The 21,817-nt window shown below is 40.8% G+C and overlaps 1 protein-coding gene across 4 annotated transcripts in view; it reads left to right on the plus strand.

The window, feature by feature from the left end:
- The first annotated feature begins 1,077 nt into the window (after nucleotides 1-1,077).
- The window catches only part of ATRNL1 (attractin like 1), an 853,221-nt gene continuing 832,481 nt past the window's right edge, over nucleotides 1,078-21,817 (plus strand). For 2 of the 4 annotated variants that reach the window (XM_055353888.2, XM_055353889.2), the window contains exon 1: nucleotides 1,079-1,726. In XM_055353888.2, coding sequence (XP_055209863.1) covers nucleotides 1,434-1,726 — 293 coding nt within the window. In that variant the 5' untranslated portion in view covers nucleotides 1,079-1,433. Of the gene's footprint in view, nucleotides 1,727-21,817 lie in introns of all 4 variants that reach the window. The other 2 variants (XM_019035499.4, XM_019035498.4) reach the window with 2 other exon arrangements.

Raw genomic sequence — 21,817 nt, forward strand, 5'->3', positions numbered from 1 at the left:
ACCTCAGAATATGCCAGCCAATCTTGGGAAGTCATCTGAAGAAGAAAAAGTGCTGCTGAGGAAGGAAAACGGCCCTTTTGTGGGCATCACTTCTGCTCTTCTGAAAAAAAGCCCCGATGCTGCAATATTTTTCAAGGCAGAATATCGTCCCAGATGGAGGAGGGAGCACTGACAAGCAGAAAAGGAGAGACGTGGGGTTTCGAGGCAGCGTCTGTAAGGGGTGGAGAGCGCGGGGCTCGGAGCCTCGCAGTTCTTTGTTGGGGGCGGGGGCTTCGTTATTTCCGAGGCAGCAATGGCTCCCCGTCGGAGGTCCCTCCGCGGAGACCGCCTCGCGCCTCTCCCAGTCCCCAATCCCCGCCCCACCCAGCCCTCGTTGACCCCACAACGTGGTCGGACTGCGGTGCCTTTAAGGCTTTTGCCTGCTGCACATGCTCAGCTCTTTGTGTGTTGTTGGAGTTTTTCTCTCTTAAGAGAAAAAGAAATAGGCAGGAGGATGGGGCGGAGGAAGGGGGAAGCGCTAGGGAAAAAGCGCTGCACTTTTGCAGCTGCAGACGGCGGACGGGAAGGACTTGTTTTCTGCTGAAGCTGCGAAGCCTGTGTCGATCTCTCATTCGTGGGGCTCCCGGGGCGCGGGGTGCGGGTGGGGCCGGGGTGCCCGCACGGGCCGGGGGGACGGGCACGCGGGCCACACCTGGGGGGCCTGTCTCCAGTCAGCGCGCGGGCCAGGCGGGGTGGGCGCGCGCGGGGGGGAGTCCCCGGTCCCTGTCAGGGGCGGGGCGAGACCAAAGCGCCGGGCCTGTGGGGAGGAGTGTAGGCGCGCGCGAGGGCGGGGGGCGGCCCCACGCATCGTGGGCTCCCGGCGCTGCCGCTGCGGCCGGCTCGAGGCACCGGAGACAGAATGGCTGCCGGGGCGCCCTTGCCTGCCGGGCGGGCGAGGCGGGGCTGACCGCCGCCTCCTTGATCGCCCCCTTCCACGTTGGGCGCGCCCACTTCGGGGCGCCCGCTCGGCCCCCGCCCTCCCGGGCGCGCGGCGCTCGGAGCCGAGGCAGTTGGCGCGGGCCGCGGGCGAGGCGGGGCCGCGCGCGGGGTCCCCTCCTCCTCCCGGTCAGGTCTCCTCAGGAGCGCCGGGCGCAGTCTGCGCCTCCCGCTCCCCGCCTCCGGCCGGGTCCGGGACGCCGCGGCTGTGGGGTCGGCCCGCTAAGGACAAGGTCAGGAGACTGGGTGGCGATGCCCGAGTGCGACTGGAGGCAGCCGAGCGGAGGCGACGGCGGTTGGGATCTGTCCCTCCTGACCGGGGAACGGGACTGGGACGGGCGCCGGTGAGGAGGAGGAGAAGCGGCGGCGGAGAGGTTTTCTGCGGCCGGAATTCCCTTCAACAGCATCCCTGTCGGCGCCCGCGAGCGCAGTCTCGCCGGGCAGGGGCGCCGGGGAAGATGGAGACTGGGGGCCGGGCCCGCACTGGTACCCCGCAGCCGGCGGCCCCGGGGCTGTGGAGGGCTCGGCCGGCGGGCGGCGGCGGCGGGGGCGCCTCCTCCTGGCTGCTGGACGGGAACAGCTGGCTGCTGTGCTATGGCTTCCTCTACCTGGCGCTCTACGCGCAGGTGTCCCAGTCCAAGCCGTGCGAGAGGACCGGCTCCTGCTTCTCGGGCCGCTGTGTCAACTCCACCTGCCTCTGCGACCCGGGCTGGGTGGGGGACCAGTGCCAGCACTGCCAGGGCAGGTTCAAGTAAGTGCCTTCGCCGGACCCCGAACCTCCAGCCCTGCCTCGCTCCCGTCGCGGCCTTCCCCGCCCCCCTCGCGGCCTCCCCCGCCCCCGTCGCTGCCTCTGATCCCCCGGCCGTGAGTGAACCTAAGCGCGCGGCGGGAGCGGGCGAGAGTGGGGCCCGCGCCGCGCCCCCTCCAGCCCTGGGGCGCCCCGGGAGAGCTCGGGCCCGCGCGGAGCCCTGACCAACGGGGAGCTAGGCATTTCTCGAGCGTTCCAGATGTCCGCAGCGACTTCTGATCCGCTGCCCAGCACGAACATTTTCACAATCAGTTATGATGCCCGGCACCATTTTCTTGGGATAATATTTTAAAATCAGAAATTGTCCAAGTTACTTATGAAATACATGCGCATTGTGAAAAATTCACAAAAGTGTAAATGTTCAGTTATGATCTACCACTACCTCTCTCTTTCCCCATCCTCTTCTCTCTAGAGGTGACCCCTTCTAACATTTATTTAGTCATCATAGTGATCTTAATAAGTAGAGTTTATGATGGACTTGCTAAGTGCCAAACACTCTTCTAAGCGCTTTATGTCGATTTTCTCATTTATTCCCTACAACAACTCTATGAGTTGCTAGAATTATTATGCTGGATTTACGGAGAGAAATCGAGGCGATACATTGAAGTAACTTGGCCAGGATTACACAGTAGTAAGGGCCGAGTTATGATTCCAAATCAGCTGGCACATTCTGGAGCCAGTACACACTCCAGAATGTGTACTTTTAACGAATTTGCTGTGTTGTATTTGCTAGGACAATCTTGAATTGAGAAATACAAAGGTGACTTTAGATAGAAGGACGTTTTTATGTGGTGAGGATAATGGATTTTTTTCTGATCGGTTAATTCACTGTCAGCTTTTGTGCGGGAACATCGCTTTGGCTTGTTTGAAGCTCAAGGAGCCTAAGAAGTTTGCTTGCTAAGGTGAAGGTACTTTCTTCGTACTGGTTGGTGTTTATTACATTCTTGCCTGATATAAAAAGCAATGGGTCACAGTGTAGGGGAGTAGCAAAAGTCAGTTAACATTGGGGCAGGCTTCTAACAACATGCAGGTAACAGTCATTAAGAATGTCAGCTTCTTAGTCTTCTAGATACTTAATATGAAGTTTGCTGGCTGGTTTGTGGCTCTTGAATATTGTAGATTACTGATATTGTTAGGCTGATAGCCAAAATCTAGGTGAAATTTCTCTTGGGCTCTAAGGCAAAGGTAAGACTGGTTTACCTTATTAATGTATTCTAGGACAATTTCCTGGAATTTTAAACACAGCATACTTTCCTTTTTTTTTTTTTTTTTAAAAAAACTTACTATTACTGATTAAAATAAATGTCCCTTAAAACTCAATGTAAAAATGTATATTTTTAAAATGGCACTTTAAAATTTTAGGTAGAGTCTATGATTTAAATTAACTAGTAGGTTTTGGAAGTGAAATCTTGAAGTTTTATGAAACTTGTGCAATAAGTTGAAATTTTTCTAGGGTTTATACTTTAAAGTTAGTATAGTAATGTAGTTTTAAAAATACTTTTTAAAAAATTAGGAGAGATGCTGATTAAAAGTTTAAAAAGTGTTTCAAGATGAGGAAAGAGATCTTAATGAATTCTGCTTGTTAGTTGCTTTTTTTTGCTTGTGTTCTTAAACGCTTGCGATGACAGTAGAATTCAGCGTCTTTACCTAGCAAGAGAGAATTTTGAACATATAAACTGGTAGTCAGCAGTGAAAAAGCCTCATCCATTTTTTACATTTTTTTACATAAATAGGGAGAGTGCCTGATTTATATGTAGGGATATTGGCTTTTGTGTGGGTGGGTTTGCTCCGTTTGTCTAAAGAGGACAAAATTTGCTGCAGTCCTGAGAAGCTTCATTTTAAAGTAGCGGAACTTGTTGATCAGCTGGATCAGCAGCCTGTGACCTCACTAGCAGATGTTGTCCCAGTTAAAAAGATCACAGATCAAGTTAAAACTAGCTTAAATAACATTGAGAGGTGGTGTTCATAAACGAAATACATTAGTGAGTAGAAGAAGAATAGATATTTGATGTAGATATTGTTAAATAACAATAAATCCTGAGCTAATCACTGAGTATTCATCATTTCCTTGGAAGCTATTATTTCCTAGGACTCATTGTACTCTATTGGGTAAATGCTTTTGCATTTCTCTGCGGAATACAAGCTATTAATTAGAGTAAATATAACTGGTGTAAAGATCTGTGTTTTTATTATGTATACTCTTGGGGATAAAGAACACATTGGTATTTAATGTTAAAGAGAAGGATTATGTTTAGTAGAAAAGAATTATTCTTGGTAAAGTACATGCAAATAAACCTGTGAAAGGTTTATTTGAAGATAGTAGCTTGTTTTACCTGGCATTTGAAGTAATAACACAGTGGGAAAGGCTTTAACTAGAAAATCTCACTTCACTAACTATCCTGAAAATCTTTTTCTAAACTGAAGGATAGCAACCTTACAAACAGACGTCAGAAATGATTGATCAATCTTGGTAAGCAGGTGTCAAAATTAATTGGTTGGCTCCATGGTAACTTAGCTTTTTTTCTACTATAGGGATTTCGCCAGGGGATAAAAATGTTCTTCAAATGCTTCTTGAGGATAGAAGATTGATAGTTGGGGGAAGAAATGCAGAAGCAAATATAGTATCAAAAGTGGTACTTCAGTTCTCTTAGCATTGATTCCAGTCTTCTGTTTCCATTTGAAAAGAATAAAGCACTCAGAATAACAAGCCATTCCTTCCTTACACAGGTAAAACAAAAGGAACATTGATTTTTCACCCAAAGCTAGACTAAAGGATTTGGGATTGAGAATAGGAAAATATGTTTGAAATATAATAATCAAAGATACAGACTCTAATTCCAGTTGTATTTATTTGAATAGTTCAGTGTAATGTTAAGCAAGAAAATATTTTGCTATAATCTATTTGAATGACGTTCTCTTTTAGAAGGGAGCCCTTGAGAATTAATTTTGTAGAGTAGAGATTTATATAAATTTATATAAATATAAAGAGTATTGCTCTTTATATTTGTCAAATATAAAGGGGTATATTTTTACCCCTCTTAGGTTAGTCAAATTTGGATACTTCATTTCACGCATTTAAAATGGAAGTATGCTGGGTGCCGTGGCTCAGGCCTGTAATCCCAGCACTTTGGGAGGCCGAGGTGGAAGGATCCCTTGAGCCCAGAAGTTTGAGACCAGTCTGGGCAAGATAGTGAGACCTCATCTCTACAAAAAATATTTTAAAAGTAGCTGGGCATGGTGGCACACACCTGTGGTCACAGCTACAAGAGAGAGTGAGGCGGAAGGATTACTTGAGCTCAGGAGGTTGAGGCTGCAGTGAGCTGTAATCACGCCACTGCGCTCCAGCCTGGGTATCAGAGCGAGACTCTTCTTAAAAATTTATATATACATATATGAAGCATTCTATTTGTAGTGACAGCAAAATGAAGATGTAATGATATAATGTCAGGAATTAGGTTGTTATTGTAAACAAAAACGGGCAGAATAAAGTGTGTAAACTCTTCCCCTAAGCTGTTAAAAATATATGCATATTGCCTGGCTTGGTGTCTCACGCCTGTAATCCCAACGCTTTGGGAGACCGAGGCGGGCGGATCATGAGGTCAGGAGATCGAGACCATCCTAGCTAACACAGTGAAACTCCGTCTCTACTAAAAATACAAAAATTAGCCGGGTGTGATGGCACGCGCCTGTAGTCCCAGTTACTCAGGAGGCTGAGGCAGGAGAATCACTTGAACCCAGGAGGCGGAGGTTGCAGTGAGCATAGGTCGCGCAACTGCACTCCAGCCTGGGCAACAGAGCGAGACTCCGTCTCAAAACAAAACAAAAATAAACAACAACAACAAAAAACAGATATATATATGCATATGTAAATACATATATATTTGGAATCCTTTTTACTTGTAAGGAAACTGACAGTAATTATAAACTTAAACTGAATGTTCCCGGACGTCCCTAAGACTTCTTTATTTCAAAGTTTTATTTTAATGGATAATTTATATCCATGGATTATTTTTACATTATTAAAGTGTATAATCACACAGTAGGAATTTAAAATAATTTAAATTGAGTGTTTCTTAGATTCTAAATTGATAAGTTAAGTTACTGGTAGTAGCATAGTAGCATGGTTTTCAAGAACACGTGTCTGCATGATTTGGCCCCTTTAGCTGATTAGACTCAGGCCTCCTTTCCTCTGCCCTGACTGGCCTTTTGAAGTTCCTTGAAAGTGTCACATTCCTTTTGGCCTTAGTGCATTTTATACACAGTTACTTCTGTGAACTCTTTCCTCTCTGGTCTTTGCTTGGATGATTACTGATCATCCTTCTAATCTCTTAGCTTAAATACTAGTTTCTTTTTTTTTTGAGACGAGTCTGGCTCTGTCACCCAGGCTGGAGTGCAGTGGCGCAATCTCGGCTCACTGCAAGCCCCGCTTCCTGGGTTCATGCCATTCTCCTGCCTCAGCCTCCCGAGTAGCTGGGACTACAGGCGCCCGCCACTACGCCCGGCTAATTTTTTGTTTAGTAGAGACGGGGTATCACCGTGTTAGCCAGGATTGTCTCGATCTCCTGACCTCGTGATCCACCCGCCTTGGCCTCCTAAAGTGCTGGGATTACAGGCGTGAGCCACTGCGCCTGGCCACTTAAATACTAGTTTCTAAAGGAGGCTTGTCTGACTCTTCACACTAGGTTACCCCTTATATACTGCCCTAATAGCACTATTTTTCCTTCTTAATATTGTCAAAAATGAGGTGTTTAATTATAATTTTGATAGTTATTTAAACAAAATTTTTAAGAGATTGAGTTATAATTGTCAAACAGCACAATTTAAAATGTACAATTTATTTATTTAAATTATACAATTTGATAAGTTTTGTCATATGTATTTGCATCAAACTGTCACCACAATCAAAATCATAAAAATACCAATCATGCTAGAAAGTTTCCATGTGTTTCCTTTGTAAACCCTCCCTTTTCTAGTTGCCTATTCCTGTCCCAGGGCAACTATTGACCTGCTTTCTCTCACTATAGATTTGTTGGTATTTTCTAGAACTTTTTGTAAATAGAATCATACATTATATACTTCTTTTTTGGCTGGCTTCTTTCACACATCATGTTTATTTTGAGATTCATTCATGGTGTATTAGTAGTTTATTCTGCCGAATAGTGTTCCAGTGTCTGGATACACCATAATTTGTTTATCCATTCAACTGCTGATGGACATTTGGATTGTTTCAAATTTTTGGCTGTTCCTTATAATGCTGCTGTGAAGTTTCATGTGGAAGCCTTTTTATCTTTGTATGGTCATATGCTTTCCTTTCTCTTGGGGAAATAACCTGAGAATGGCTGGATCATATGGGTAGATATATGTGTAACTGTTAAAGAAACTGACAAACTGTTTTCCAAAGTAGTTGTATCATTTATGTTCCCACCAGCAGTGAGTCAGTGTTCTATCTAGTTAATTTCACATCCATACCAATACTTGGTATGGTTAGTCTTTTAAATTTTTGTGATTCTAATAAGTGAATGGTATATTATTGGGTTTTAATTTGCATTTCCCGAATTACTAATGATATTGAGTATCTTCTCATGTGCTTACTTGCCATCCGTATATCTTCTGTAATAGGCATTTATTCAAACCTTTTGCATGTTAAAAAAATTTTCTTACTGATTTTTGTGAGTTCTTTACATTTTCTGGATTACTAGCTTCTTATGAGGTATATCATTTGCATATATTTTCTACCAGTCTGGGGCTTGTCTATGAAAACACAATGCAAAGAGAATGAAATCTCTTGACAGTATTTTTCAAAGAATCTAAGTTTTAAATTGATTAATTCCAGTTTATCATTTTTTTCTTTTATGGATTATGCTTTTCATGTTGTGCCTAAGACAGGTTTGCCTAGGCTGGGTACTGTGGCTCATGTGTGTAATCCCAGCGCTTTGGGAGCCTGAGACAGGAGAATCACTTGAGTCTAGGAGTTTGAGTGCAGCCTGGGAAACAAGGCAAGACCGTGCCTATACAAAAACATTTGAAAAATTAGCTGGTCGTGGCGGTGTGCGCATTTAGCCCATCTACTTGGAAGGCTGAGATGGGAGGATCACTTTAACACAGGAATTGGAGGCTGCAGTGAGCTGAGCTGTGATTGTGTCACTGTACTCCATCCTGGGCAACACAGCAAGACCATGTCTTTAAAAAATAAAAAAAATAAAAAAAAACTGCCTAAACCAAGTTGATGAAGATTTTCTTCATTTTTTTTCTCTAGAAGTTTTGTAATTTTAGATTTTGCATTTATATTTATGGTCCATTTTAAGTTAATTTCTATATATGGGGAGAGGTATGGATCTAAATTCAGTTTTTTGGCATATAGGTATTTGTTTTAGCACTATTTGTTGAGAAGAGTATTCTTTCTCTGTTAAAGTAGCTTTGCACCTTTGTTGAAACCATTCATATATTTGTGTTTCTGTTTCTGGACTCTGCTTTGTTTCTTGATCTCTTTGTCTATTTGTATGTCAGTACAACAATGTCTTGATTATTGTTTCTTTGTAAGTCTTGAATTCTGGGAGTGTTTTTCAGTTTTGTTCTTTTCCAATTATTTTGGCTACTCTGAGTCCTTTGTATTTCCATATGAATTTTAGAATCAGCTTGTCAATTTCTATAAAAAGCCTACTAGGATTTTGTTTGTAATTATGTTGAGTCTATAGATCAATTTTGGGGAAAATGAATACCTTGTCAATTTTGAGTTTCCTACATGGTATATCTGTTTATTTATTTAGTTGTGTAATCTGTCAGCAGTGTTTTTAAATTTCTAGTCAATAGATCTTGCACCTCTTTTGTCAGATTTTTCCCTAAGTAGTTAATATTTTTGGATGCTATTGTAAATGGCATTTTTTAAACTTTCACTTTTGATTGTTGCTATTATACTGAAACACAACTGATTTTTGTATGTTTGATTTTTTATCTTGCAATCTTGCCAAACTTACTTATTACTTGTAGTAGATTTTTGCAGATTCCTTATGGTTTTCTACTTAGATGATTATATTGTTTACAGACAAAGATATATTTACTTCTTTCTTTGCAATCTAGATGCCTTTTTTTTTCTTGCCTTATTTCACTGGCCAGAACCTCTATTACAGTAATGAATAGAGGTGATGAGAGTGGTCAATCTTACTTAAGATTTAGGGGGAGATATTTGATCTTTAACCATGAAGTATGACGTTATCTGTAAGTTTTTTTTTAGATGCCTTTTATCACACTGAGAAAGTTCCCTTCTATTCCTAGTTTGCCAAGAGTTTTTACCAGTGATGGAAACTGGATTGTATTAAATGCATTTTCTGTGCCCATTGAGATAATCATATGATTTTTTCAAGTTTGTTAACATGGTGAATTATGTACATAATTTTTGAATGTTAAACCAACCTTACATTCCTAAGATAAACTTCCTCTGACACGATATGCTTTCCTTTTTATTTTAGGTTGGATTTGGTTTGTTAAAGTTTTATTTAGAATTTTTGTATCTGTGTTCATGAGAGAAATTAGTCTGCACTTTTCTTATAATATATGACTAGTTTTGGTGACAAGATAATGCTGGCCTCATATAATGAGCACCGTGGGACTCTCCTGATCATTTGCTGAAAGAGTTTTTAGGGAATTGGCATTATTTCTTCATTAGTGTTTGGTGGAATTCACCATTGACACCTTCTAGGCCTGAAGTTTTCTTTAACTCCAAATTCAACTTTTATTAATATAAATTCAACTTATTTAATATACAGAAGGCTATATGACTAGAATCCTTTAAAATTTATTGGCCAGAATATTGTCTATCTTGGTAAGTATTTTTTTGGGCGTGTGAAAATAATGCGTATTCTTCTATTGATGGGTGGAGTGTTGTATACATTTCAGTTAGGTCAACTTGGTTGATAGTCTTGTTCAAGTCTTCTACAACCATTCTGATTTTCTGTCTGTTTTTACCACTTATTGAGAGAAGGGTATCTTCAGTTATAATTTTGTATTTACCTGTTTGTCCATGCAGTCTTATCTGTTTATCCTTCATGTATTTTGAAACTATGTTATTAGGTGCATAAAATTTTGGATTATGTCCTCCTGATAAACTGAGCCTTTATCATTATCCAATGACCATTTGTTGAAAAGACTATCCTTTTTTCATTAATGTCTTTGTAACTTTATTGAAAGTTAATTGGACGCCTTTATGTGTATTTATTTTTTGACTCTTTTCTGTTCCATTGATCCATATCTCTATCCTTTTGCAAATTCCTCAGTTACTTTATTAATGTATGTATGTACTTTATTAATGTATGTATATGTGTATATATATATACATACATATATTTGAGATGGAGTCTCACTCTGTTGCCGAGGCTGGAGTGCAGTGGCACGGTATCGGCTCACTGAAATCTCTGCTCGTCGGGTTCAAGCGGTTCTCCTGCCTCAGCCTCTTGAGCAGCTGGGATTACAAGCACGTGCCACCACACCTGGCTAATTTTTGTATTTTTCATAGAGATGAGGTTTTGCCATGTTGGCCAGGCTGGTGGTCTCTAACTCCTGACCTCAGGTGATCCACCCACCTCGGCCTCCCAAAATGCTAGGATTAGTATATTTCTACAGTAAATCTTGAAGTTAGATAATGAGATTCCCCCAACTTTGTTTTTAGTTTTGAAAATTTACTTGGTTCATTTTGTTTTTCATATACATTTTAGAACTGTTTGTCAATTTAAAAAGTCTTGCTGGGATTTTTATTGAGATTGTGTTGACTTAGTAAATCATTTTGAGGAGAATTGATATGTAAACAATATTGAATTATCTCGTTCTTCATTGCAGTATGTTTTTTTCATCTATTTGGGTTTTCATTGATTTTTTACAACAGTTTTTTGTAGTTATCAGATACAGATTCTGTATATATATTTTTAGTGTTTTTTTTTTTGAGATGGAGTCATGCTCTGTCACTCGGGCTGGAGTGCAATGGCATGATCTCGGCTCAGTGCAACCCCTGCTTCCTGGGTTCACGTGATTCTCGTGCCTCAGCCTCCTGAGTAGCTGGGATTACAGGCGCCAATCATCACGCCTGGCTGATTTTTTGTATTTTTTGTAGAGATGGGGTTTCGCCATGTTGGCCAGGCTGGTCTCGAACTTCTGACCTCAGGCAATCCGCCTGCCTCAGCCTCCCAAAGTGCTGGGATTACAGATGTGAGCCACTGCGCCCGGCCATATTTTTCGATTTTATACCAAAATATTTTATGTTCTTTAAGGCTATTGTAGTTGGTAGTATTTCTTTTAATTTCAATTTCCAGTTTGTAGACTTTAAAAAAATAATAAGGGAATATTATAAATGACTTTATGCCCATAAATTTGAAATAAATGAAATGGACCAATTCCCTATATCGTACAAATTAACAAAAGTCACTCATGAGGAGGTAAATGAAATGAATATTTCTATGTCTATTGAATAAATTGAATTCAAATTGCAAACCTTCATACAAGGAAAATTTCAGGCTCAGATGGCATCACTGGTAAATTTTACCAAATGTTTAAGAAAGAAGTAATACTAATTCTACGTAAGTTTTTCTAGAAAACAGAGTAAGAGAGAATACTTTCTAACTTAATTTGCGAGGGTGGCATTACTGTGATAAGAAAACCAAAGAAAGGCATTACCAGAAAAGAGCAATAGCTCTCATGAACACAGAAGGAAAAATCTTTAACAAAGTATTAGCAAATCATATCCAGCAATACATAAAAAACATAATACATTGTGACCAAGTAGAGCTTATCCCAGTAGTACGAGGCTGACTAAACATTTGGAAATCTTTCTTTGGTGATATTTCCTCGCCCATATCTCTTTATTTTTTATTTTTGTGGTTACGTTATAGGTGCATATATTTATGGGATAAATGAGATATTTTGATACAGGTATACAATGCCTAATAACCACATCAGGGTAAATAGGGTATTCATTACCTCAAGCATTTATCCTTTCTTTGTGTTATAAACAATTCATACTAATTATACTTTCTACCCATTAACCATCCCCATTTCCCCCACCCTAATACCTTTCCCAGCCTCAGGTAACCATCATTCTACTCTATCTCCATGAATTCAACTATTTTAATTTTTAGCTCCCAGAAATAACTGAGAAAATGCAATGTTTGTCTTTCTGTGCCTGGCTTATTTCATGTAATGTAATGATGTCCAGTTCCATCCATGTTGTTGTGAATGACAGGATATCGTTCTTTTTTATGGCTGAATAGTACTCCCTTGTGTATATGTACCACAGTTTATTTATCCATTCATTTCCTGATGGACATTTCGGTTGCTTCCAAATTTTGGCTGTTGTGAATAGAGCTGCAGCAAACCTTGAAGTACAGCTGTCTTTTCAATATACTGATTTCCTTTCTTTTAGGTATATACCTAGCAGTGGGATTGCTGAATCATATGGTAGCTCTATTTTTAATTTTTTTGAGGAACCTGCAAACTGTTCTCCATAGTAGTTACACTAATTTACCTTCCCACCAACAATGTAAGAGGGTTCCCTTTTCTCTATATCCTTGCCAGCATTTGTTTCTGTCTGCCTTTTGGATATGAGCTATTTAACTGGAGTGAGATGATATCACATTGTAGTTTTGATTTTCATTTCTCTGATGATCAGTGATGTTGAGCACCTTTTTATTTACCTTTTGACATTGGTATGTCTTCTTTTGAGAAATGTCTATTCAGATCTTTTGCGTATTTTTGAATTGGATTATTAGATTTTTTTTCTTACAGTGTTGTTTGAGCTTATTATATATTCTGGTTATTAATCCCTTGTCAGAATGATAGTTTGCAAATATTTTCTTCCATTCTGTGGATCGTCTCTTCATGTTGTTGATTGTTTCCTTTGCTGTGTAGAAACTTTTTAACTCGACATGATCCCATTTATCCATTTTTGCTTTGGTTGCCTGTGCTTGTGGGGTATTACTCAAGAAATCTTTGCCTGGTCTCCAGGTGTCCTGGAGAGTTTTCCCAATGTTGTAGTAGTTTCATAGTTTGAGGTCTTAGATTTCTAAGTCTTTAATCCATTTTCATTTGATTGTTGTATATGGTGAGAGATAGGGGTCCAGCTTCATTATTCTTCATGTGGATATCCAGTATTCCCAGCACAATTTATTGAGGAGACTGTTACTTCCCCAGTGTATGTGCTTGACACCTTTGTCAAAAATGAGTTCACTGTAAGTATGGATTTATTCTGGGTTCCCTATTCTGTAATTGCTCTATGTGTCCTTTTTTTTTTTCTCTTTTTTTTAATGCCAGTACCATGTTGCTTTGGTTACTATAGCTCTGTGGTATAATTTAAAGTCAGGTAATATGATGCTTCCAGTATTGCTCTTTTTGCTCAGAATGGCTTTGGCTATTCTGGGTCTTTTTGGCTCTGCATACATTTTATGATTTTTTTTTCTATTTTTGTGAAAAATGTCATTGGCATTTTGATAGGGATTGCCTTGAATCTGTAGATTGTTTTGGATAGTGTGGACATTTTAACAATATTGATTCTTCCAATCCATGAGCATGAAATATCTTTCCATTTTTTTTGGTGTCTTCTTCAATTTCTTTCATTTTTCCCCTGCCTAGAGATTTGTGGAACTTTGAACTTCAGCGAGATGATTTAAGGTATCTGGCAGAAGAAATTTCTAAGCAGCAAAGCATTCAAGATGTGACTTGGGTGCTGTTAAAGGCATTCCATTCTAAAAGGGAAACAGAGCATAAAAATTTGGGAAATGTACAGCCTGACAATGATAGAAAAGAAAATCCCATTTTCTGAGGAGAAATTTAAGCCAGCTGCAGAAATTTGCATGAGTAACGAGAAGCCAAATGTTAATTCCCAAGACAATGGGGAAAATGTCCCCAGGCCATGTCAGAGATCTTCGGGGCAGCCCCTCTCATCACAGGCCTGGAGGCATAGGAGGAAAAAATGGTTTTGTGGGCCAGGCCCAGGGTTCCTGTGCTGTATGCAGCCTAGGGACTTGGTGTCCCTTGTCCCAGCTGCTCTAGCTATGACTAAAAGGGGCCAAGGTGCAGCTCAGGCTGTGGCTTCAGAGGGTGCAAGCTCCAAGCCTTGGCAGCTTCCATGTGGTGTTGAGCCTGCGGGTGCACAGGAGTCAAGAATCGAGGTTTGGGAACCTCTGTCTGCATTTCAGAAGATTTATGGAAACGCCTGGATGTCCAGGCAGAAGTTTGCTGCAGGGGTGGGACTCTCATGGAGAACCTTTGTATGTCAGTGTGGAAGGGAAAAGTGGGGTTGGAGCCCCCACACAGAGTCCCTACTGGAACATTGCCTAGTGGAGCTGTGAGAAGAGGGCCACTGTCCTGCAGACCCCAGAACAGTAGATGCTCCTACACCTTGCACCATGTGCCTGGAAAAGCCGCAGATGTTCAACGACAGCCCACGAAAGCAGCCAGGATGAGGCTGCACTCTGCAAAGCCACAGGGTCGGAGCTGCCCAAGACCGTGGGAACCCACCTCTTGCATCAGCATAACCTACATGTGAGACCTGGAGTCAAAGGAGATCATTTTGGAGCTTTAAAATTTGACTACCCTGTTGGATTTTGGACTTGCGTAGGCCCTGTAACCCCTTTGTTTTGGCCAATTTCTCCCATTTGGAATGGCTGTATTTATCCAATACCTATACCCCCATTGTATCTAGGAAGTAACTAGCTTGCTTTTGATTTTACAGGCTCATAAATGGAAAAAACTTGCCTTGTCTCAGATGAGACCTTGGGGGTGCTGAAATGAGTTAAGACTTTGGGGGACTGTTGGGAAAGCATCATTTGTTTTGAAATGTGAGGACATGAGATTTGGAGGGGCCAGGGGCAGAATGATATGTTTTGGCTGTGTTCCCATTCAAGCCTCAGTTTGAATTGTATCTCCTAGAATTTTTTGATGTGTTATGTGAAGGAATTACCCAGCGGGAGGTAATTGAATCGTGGGGGCCAGTCTTTCCCGTGCTATTCTCGTGATAGTGAATAAGTCTCAACAATATCTGCTGGGTTTATCAGGGGTTTCTGCTTTTGCTTCTTCTTCATTTTTCTCTTGCTACTGCCATGTAAGAAGTGCCTTTCGCCTCCTACCATGATTCTGAGGCCTCCCCAGCCATGTGGAACTGTAAGTCTGGTTAAATCTCCTTTTCTTCCCAGTTTTGGGTGTGTCTTTATCAGCAGTGTGAAAATGGACTAATACACTTGGTAATTTATAATGAATAGAGATATATTGGCTCATGATTCTGGAGGCTGGGAAGTCTAAGATCAAGAGGCTGACATCTTGTAAGGGCTTTCTTGCTGCATCATCCTGTGGCAGAGGGTAAATAGAGGGTCAAGGGGTAGGCAAAAGCATTCAAATCTCATCCTTTTATAAGGAACCCATTCCCCTGATAATGAACTCACTCCTGAGGTAACAGCGTTAATGCCCTCATGGTTTAATCACCTCCCATTATGCCCCACCTCTCAACACTAATCCAGAGCCTTCACTCAGTCCAGCACCACCTCAAAAGTCCAAAGTCTAGGGTCTCTTCTAAATCAGATATAGGTGAGACTCAAGGCACAATTCATCCTGGGGCAAATTCCCTTCCAGCTGTGAGCCTGTGAAATCAAAACAAGTTGTTTACTTCCAAAGTGCAATGGTGAGACAGGTATAGGATCTACATTCCTGTTCCAAAAGAAAAAAAAGGGGTAACAGGCCCCAAATAAGTCCAGAACCCAACAGAACAAACAATGTTAAATCTGAAAGCTAGAGAATAATCTTTTTTGACTTTATGTTTCGCCTTCTGAGCATACTTGGATGAGGATTGGGCTCCCAAGACCTCAGGCAGCCCAGCCCTTAGGCTTTGCTGGGCTGAGCCTACATAGCAGCTCTCATGGGTTGGAGGCTCATGCCTGCTGCTCTTATAGTCTGAGGCTGCACATGGGTGACTCTATAGTTCTGAGGTCTCAGAGGCAGCCCTGCTCCCATGGCCCTATTAGGCATTGCTCTAGCAAGTACTTTATGATGACTCTGCTGCTGTAGCATCCTTTCAGATCTACATTGAGGTAGCCGCATCTCCACAACTTGTGCAGTCTGTGCACCTGCAGAATTGGCACCACATGGATGGATACCACCAAGGTTTATTTCCTGTACTTTCCAGAGCTGCAGCCAGAGACACACCCTGGTTTGCTTGAGCAGTGACTGGGGAGGCTAAGGGAAGCTGTGCCAGAATTCAGGGAGCAGATACTTGAGGCAGCACAGGGTAGTGAATGCTGAGGTCCCATAGGTGCCTTTCTGGAAACTGTGATCTCAGGATCCTAGATGGGAGGGGCAGCCCAGAAGACCTCTGAAATGCCTTCAAGATCTCTTTCTGTCTTGATGAATAGCACTTGACTTCCTTTTATCCATGCTAATCCCCTTATGCAAGGGTTCCTTGGCCACACCCTTGCATGCTTTGCTTTTTTGTTCTTTACATATACAAACTGTGACTTTTCCAAATCATTACTTTCTGCTTCCCTTTTCATAATATGTTTTGTTTTTAAATCATTCTACCTTCTCGCATCTTTACTATATGCAGTTAAAAGTAGCCACGCAGCTCTTTCAATATTTTGCTTAGAAATTTCTTCCACCAGATATCCTAGTGAAGCGGCTACATTGTCTGGGGTATACACCCTGGGGTTCATCATCATGCACCAGGAAAATTTAGGGCATGGACACACACAAGGGGTTTAGGAGTAGAGGTTTAATAGGTAGAAGATAAGAGAAAGAGAAACAGCCTCCTTTATAAAGGGAGGGGTCTCTAATCGGAAAGGACTGGCTGGTGGCAAATGTGCCGAGTTTTATAGTCCAGTTTGAGGAGGCGGTGTCTGATTTCTGTAGGGGTCACAGATAGGTTAGATCAGGTATGAAGTTTACATAGTGCATGGGGAAGGCTGGTTGCCCCACCATAATCTTCTTATGAAAATGGATTTCCCAGTTGATCAGCATCATCTTGTCTGCTCCTTACAATACACATGGCTGGCAGAGAAGAGAGGATGGAGCCACCATTTTGAAAATGTCTAGTCCTTAGTTCCTGTCAGCATTCACCCATGCAAGCTCTCAGCTTGCAGGCTGCTCCTTGTTAGAAAATGATTTGTGGCTGCTTTTCATTGAAAAGGAAAGCCTTACCAAGGACTCCCATGCCCTTGTTCTCTGACTAAGTAATTCCTTTCTAACTCCCATTATACTAGCTTATTGCTCTTAAATTCTGCCTTCCATGAAGCACTTAGATATGGGCACAATTCAGCCAAGTTATTTGCTGCTTCATATCAAGGATGGCTGTTACTCCAGTTTGCAGTATCTCTTTCCTGCTTTCTGTCTGAGATCTCCTCAGAATTCCCTTTACTCTCCACATTTCTGCCAATATTCTGATCATAAGCACTAATGTAATCTCTACGAAGTTTTATCCCTGCAGTTCTCTTCTGAGCCCTCATCAGAATCATCCTTAATGTTCTTTTCATGCCAATACAAGTTTTTTCTAGCCTTTTTTTCCCCAAACTCTCCCAGCCTCTACTTATTGCTGAGTTTCAAAGTGGCTTCCCTATTTTCAGATATTTGATAAAGCAGTGTTCTATGCTTCAATACCAGTTTTTTGTGTTACTCAGTTTTGTGCTGCTATAACAGAATACTTGAGACCTAGTGATTTGTAATGAATAAAAATTTATTGGCTTATGATTCTGTTGGGAAGGCCAAGATTGAGGGGCCAGAATTTGGCAAGAGCTTTCTTGTTGCATCATTGCATGACAGAAGAGCAAAGAGAGGGTGAAGAGAGAAAGAGAGGAGGGCAAAAGGGGGTGAAATCATCCTTTTATAAGGAACTCATTCCTGCAATAACAGCACTGATCCATTCATGAGGGCTATGCTCTCATGGCCTAATCACCTCTCATTAGGTCCCACATCCCCACACTGTTGTATCGGGGATTAAGTTTTCAACACTTTTTTGGAGGGACACATTCAAACCATAGCAGAGACTCTGCTTCATGTCAAGGATGGCTGTTACTCCAGTTTGCGATATCTCTTTCGTCCTTTCTGTCTGAGATCTCCTCAGAATTGCCTCACAATTAAATATTCTGTTTTAGGAGGCAATCAACTTGTTTTGGTTCAGCACACATGACCTAGCTCACTTTTCAAAAAACAGTTAGAGCTTTACTGAGTTACAATTTGTACCTCACCATATTCACCTTTTAAAGATGTACAGTTCACTTATGTTTAGCATATTTAGAGAGTGGTACAACCATCACCATTACCTAATTTTAGGCTGAAGAGCCAAACTGTATAAACAAATTGGTATCTGTGACTTGTTAAAAAATAATTTCTAGGGTATCTTATATAGTCAGTATAAAATCAAACTAATCTGTACTTCAGATGTATAAAAATGAATTTTTATAATGATGTTTTATCATAATATCATTATATCAGTATTTTACCATCCTGAGTTATCAAAGCATATTATAATTTCCAAAAATATAGAAATAAACTGAGGTAGGCAAAACTTTAAGATGGCCCTTTTGACTTTTATCCCTGGTATTACTGTCATGATTATGTTATGTCATTTGTCAAAAGGGAGATTATTTGGGTTTTCTTACTCTAATCACATGAGCCCTTTAAAAGCAGAGTGTTTCCCCTGGGTGCTAGCAGAAGAGGAAGCTAAAGACTCAAAGCATAAACTGGATTTGACATGCTAATACTTGTTTGAAGATGGAGGGAGCCATGCCTGAAAGTACTAGAGAAAGTGGCCTCTTGGTGCTGAGAGTGAGCAACCCCTGGTCAGCAACTGGCAAGAAAGTTGAGACCTCATTCATGTAACTGGAATTAACTGAATTCTACCAACAGTGAATAAGCCTGGAAGTGGATGCTTTTCTGGAGGCTCTGGATAACAGCCCAGCTCAACTAACACCCATCTGAGTCTATAGGGACTTCTGTCCTATAGAACTGTGAGATAATAAATGGATGTTCTTTTAAATTTCTATGTTTATGGTAATTGTTACCAGCAGTAAAAACAAATTTAGGGGCATATTTAGCAATACATCATTGAAAAAAGTTATTCTGGCTGAATTTCAGTCAATGATACTGAGTTAACCAGAAAATTAAATTAATTCTTTAAACATGATGGTCAATTGAGTTTTATTATCTTTAACAGTAATAATACAAGGTGATTGTCATTTATTAATTTAAGCTTTTTATAACACCTTGTGTACCTGTCTTTGATTTCTTTGGTCTGCCATGAATGGTTAGAATTAATGCTTAAAATGTTTGCCATAAGGTTACTAATTGCTGTCTGGATCCACGAAAGGAAGATGCTCTGGCATTTTAGATATCTGATTTATTTGACCCTATCTGATGCACAGTATACTTCCAGTCTACCATTTGAGCCAAAAAGTGAATAGGAGAAATATTTTACAGATAGCATAAAGTTATGAAATGATCAGTAGATGTGATGAAGTTTAGCCAAAAGGGGAAGAGATTGATCTTATCATTAGATAGTAGATTAATTTGAAAATAATAATTACCATGTGCAAGAGAAGTACTCCCTGATTAAAAAATGTTTGAGTTGTGTAGTTATCTCAGTAGCTGAAGGGAATGTTGAGGAAAAAATGTATTAATGAGCTAAAATCTTATTTGGAAATATCCTTGTTAGAATTATAGAGCTCAGAATCAGCTGATGTTGTAGTCCATTTGTATTGCTACGAAGGAATACTTGAGGCTGGATAATGTGTAAAGAAAAGAGATTTGTTTGGCTCATGATTCTGCAGGATGTACAAGAAGCATGGCACCAGCATCTGCTTGTATTGCGGGGCTCAGGCTGCGTCTACTCATGGCAGAAGGCAAATGGGAGCTGGTATCTGCAGATTTCATATGGCAGGAGAGGAAGCAAGGGGTGGGAGCAGCCAGGCCCTTTTTCATAACCAACTCTCTCAGGAACTAATAGAGTGAGAACTCACTCTTTACTGTGAGGATGGCCCCAAGCCATTCATGAAGGATCTGCCTCCATGACCCAGACTCTTCTCAGTAGGCCTCACCTCTGACATTAGGGATCAAATTTCAGTGTAAGGTTTGGAGGAGTCATATATTCAAACCATAGCAGTTGAGAATTAGGCCTCAAAGTCAGATAGATAATGGTTAAAATATCAGCTATATCAATACTGAATTGGAGAACGTGTTTTTCTTGAGTGGCCATAATGGGCTAATACTTCACCTCAAAATTAAATTACCCACTCATTTATGGGCCAAGTTAGGTAACTGCTGATCTGTATTGCAAGGTAGGACAACAGTAGTGGAGGATAGTAGTCAGAATGCATTTCCTGTGCCTAAAATAGTCCGACAGTGAATGATCTGATAAAGAAGTTAGGAAAACAGTCCCATTTACAATAGCATCAAAAAACAAAACAAAAAAACCCAAAAAAAACAACTTATGATAAGTTTAACCAAAGAGGTAAAAGATCTATATGTAGAAAACTAGAAAACATTAATGAAAGAAATTGAAGATGACACAAGTAAATGGAAAGATACTTTGTGTATTCATGAAGTGAAAGAGTATTGTTAAAATGTCTATATTACCCAAAGTAATCCACAGATTCTATGCAATCCTATCAAAATAGAATTAGAAAAAAATCCTACAATTTGTTTGAAACCACAAAAGACCCCAAATAGCTAAAGCAGTGTTGAGCAAAAAGAACAAAGCTAGAGGCATTACACTACCTGACTGGTCTTTGAAAAGTTAATGGACAATGCATATTATGAAAAAACTGCATGGATTTCAAATTTTTTTTGCACCAAAATAAACTCATACCAAATTATTATAACAAGTCTGAATGGGATCAAGTTTGAGGCACTAAGGAGGATAAGACATTGGTTTGAAAAGGGCCCCTATCAGAGCAACATAAATTCTGCTAAAATTGAAGCGAGAGCAAACATCAAATTTATGGTGAAGCTTAGGTGGAAGAAGGTGAAATTATTGATGCTTTATGAAAAGTTTAGGAGGACAATGCCCCAAAGTAATCAGCAGTTTATAAGTGGGTAACTCATTTTAAGAAGGGATGATATGATGTTGAAGATGAAGCCTGCAGCAGGAGACTATTCACATCAATTTGTGAGGAAAAAATCATCTTGTTCATTCTCTAATTGAAGAGGACTGATGTTTGACAGCAGAAGCAATAGCCAACACCATAGACATCTCAATTAATTCAACTTACTCAATTCTGAATGCAAATTAAAGTTCAGTAAACTTTCCAATCTATGGGTGCCAAAACCACTCGGACCAGATTAGCTAGAGATAAGAGCAGAGGTTTTAGTGGAAATTATAAACAAGTGGGATCAAGATCTTGAAGTATTTCTTGGAAGAATTGTAACAGGTGAAGCATGACTTTACCACTGCAATTCTGAAGACAAAGCACAATCAAAGCAATGGCTACCAGGAGGTAGAAGGGGTTCAATCAAAGCAAAAGTGGACTGGTCAAGAGCGAAGGTCATGGCAGCAGTTTTTTGGGATGCTAAGGGCATTTTCCTTGTTGACTTTCTGGATGGCCAAAATATAACATCTGCTTATTATGAGAGTGTTTTGAGAGTTAGCCAAAACTTTAGCAGAAAAACACCTGGGAAAGCTTCACCAAAGAGTCCTTCTTCACCATGACAATGCTTCTGTTCATTTCTTTCATCAAACAAGGGCAATTTTGTGAGAGTTTCTATGGAAAATCATTAGGCATCCACCTTATAGTACTGATTTGGCTCCTTTTGAGTTTTGTTTGTTTGTTTGTTTCCTAATTGATATGGTTTGGCTGTGTCCCCACCCAAGTCTTATCTTGAATTCCCACGTGTTGTGGGAGGGATCTGGTGGGAGGTAATTGAATCATGGGGCCAAGTCTTTCCCATGCTGTTCTCATGATACTGAATAAGTCTTATGAGATCTGATGGTTATATAAAGAGGAGTTCCCCTGCACAAGCTCTCTCTGCCTGCTGCCATCCATGTAAGACATGACTTGCTCCTCCTTGCCTTCCACCATG

The sequence above is a fragment of the Gorilla gorilla genome, chromosome 8 (assembly GCF_029281585.2).
Source record: "Gorilla gorilla gorilla isolate KB3781 chromosome 8, NHGRI_mGorGor1-v2.1_pri, whole genome shotgun sequence".
Taxonomy (NCBI): Eukaryota; Metazoa; Chordata; class Mammalia; order Primates; family Hominidae; genus Gorilla; species Gorilla gorilla.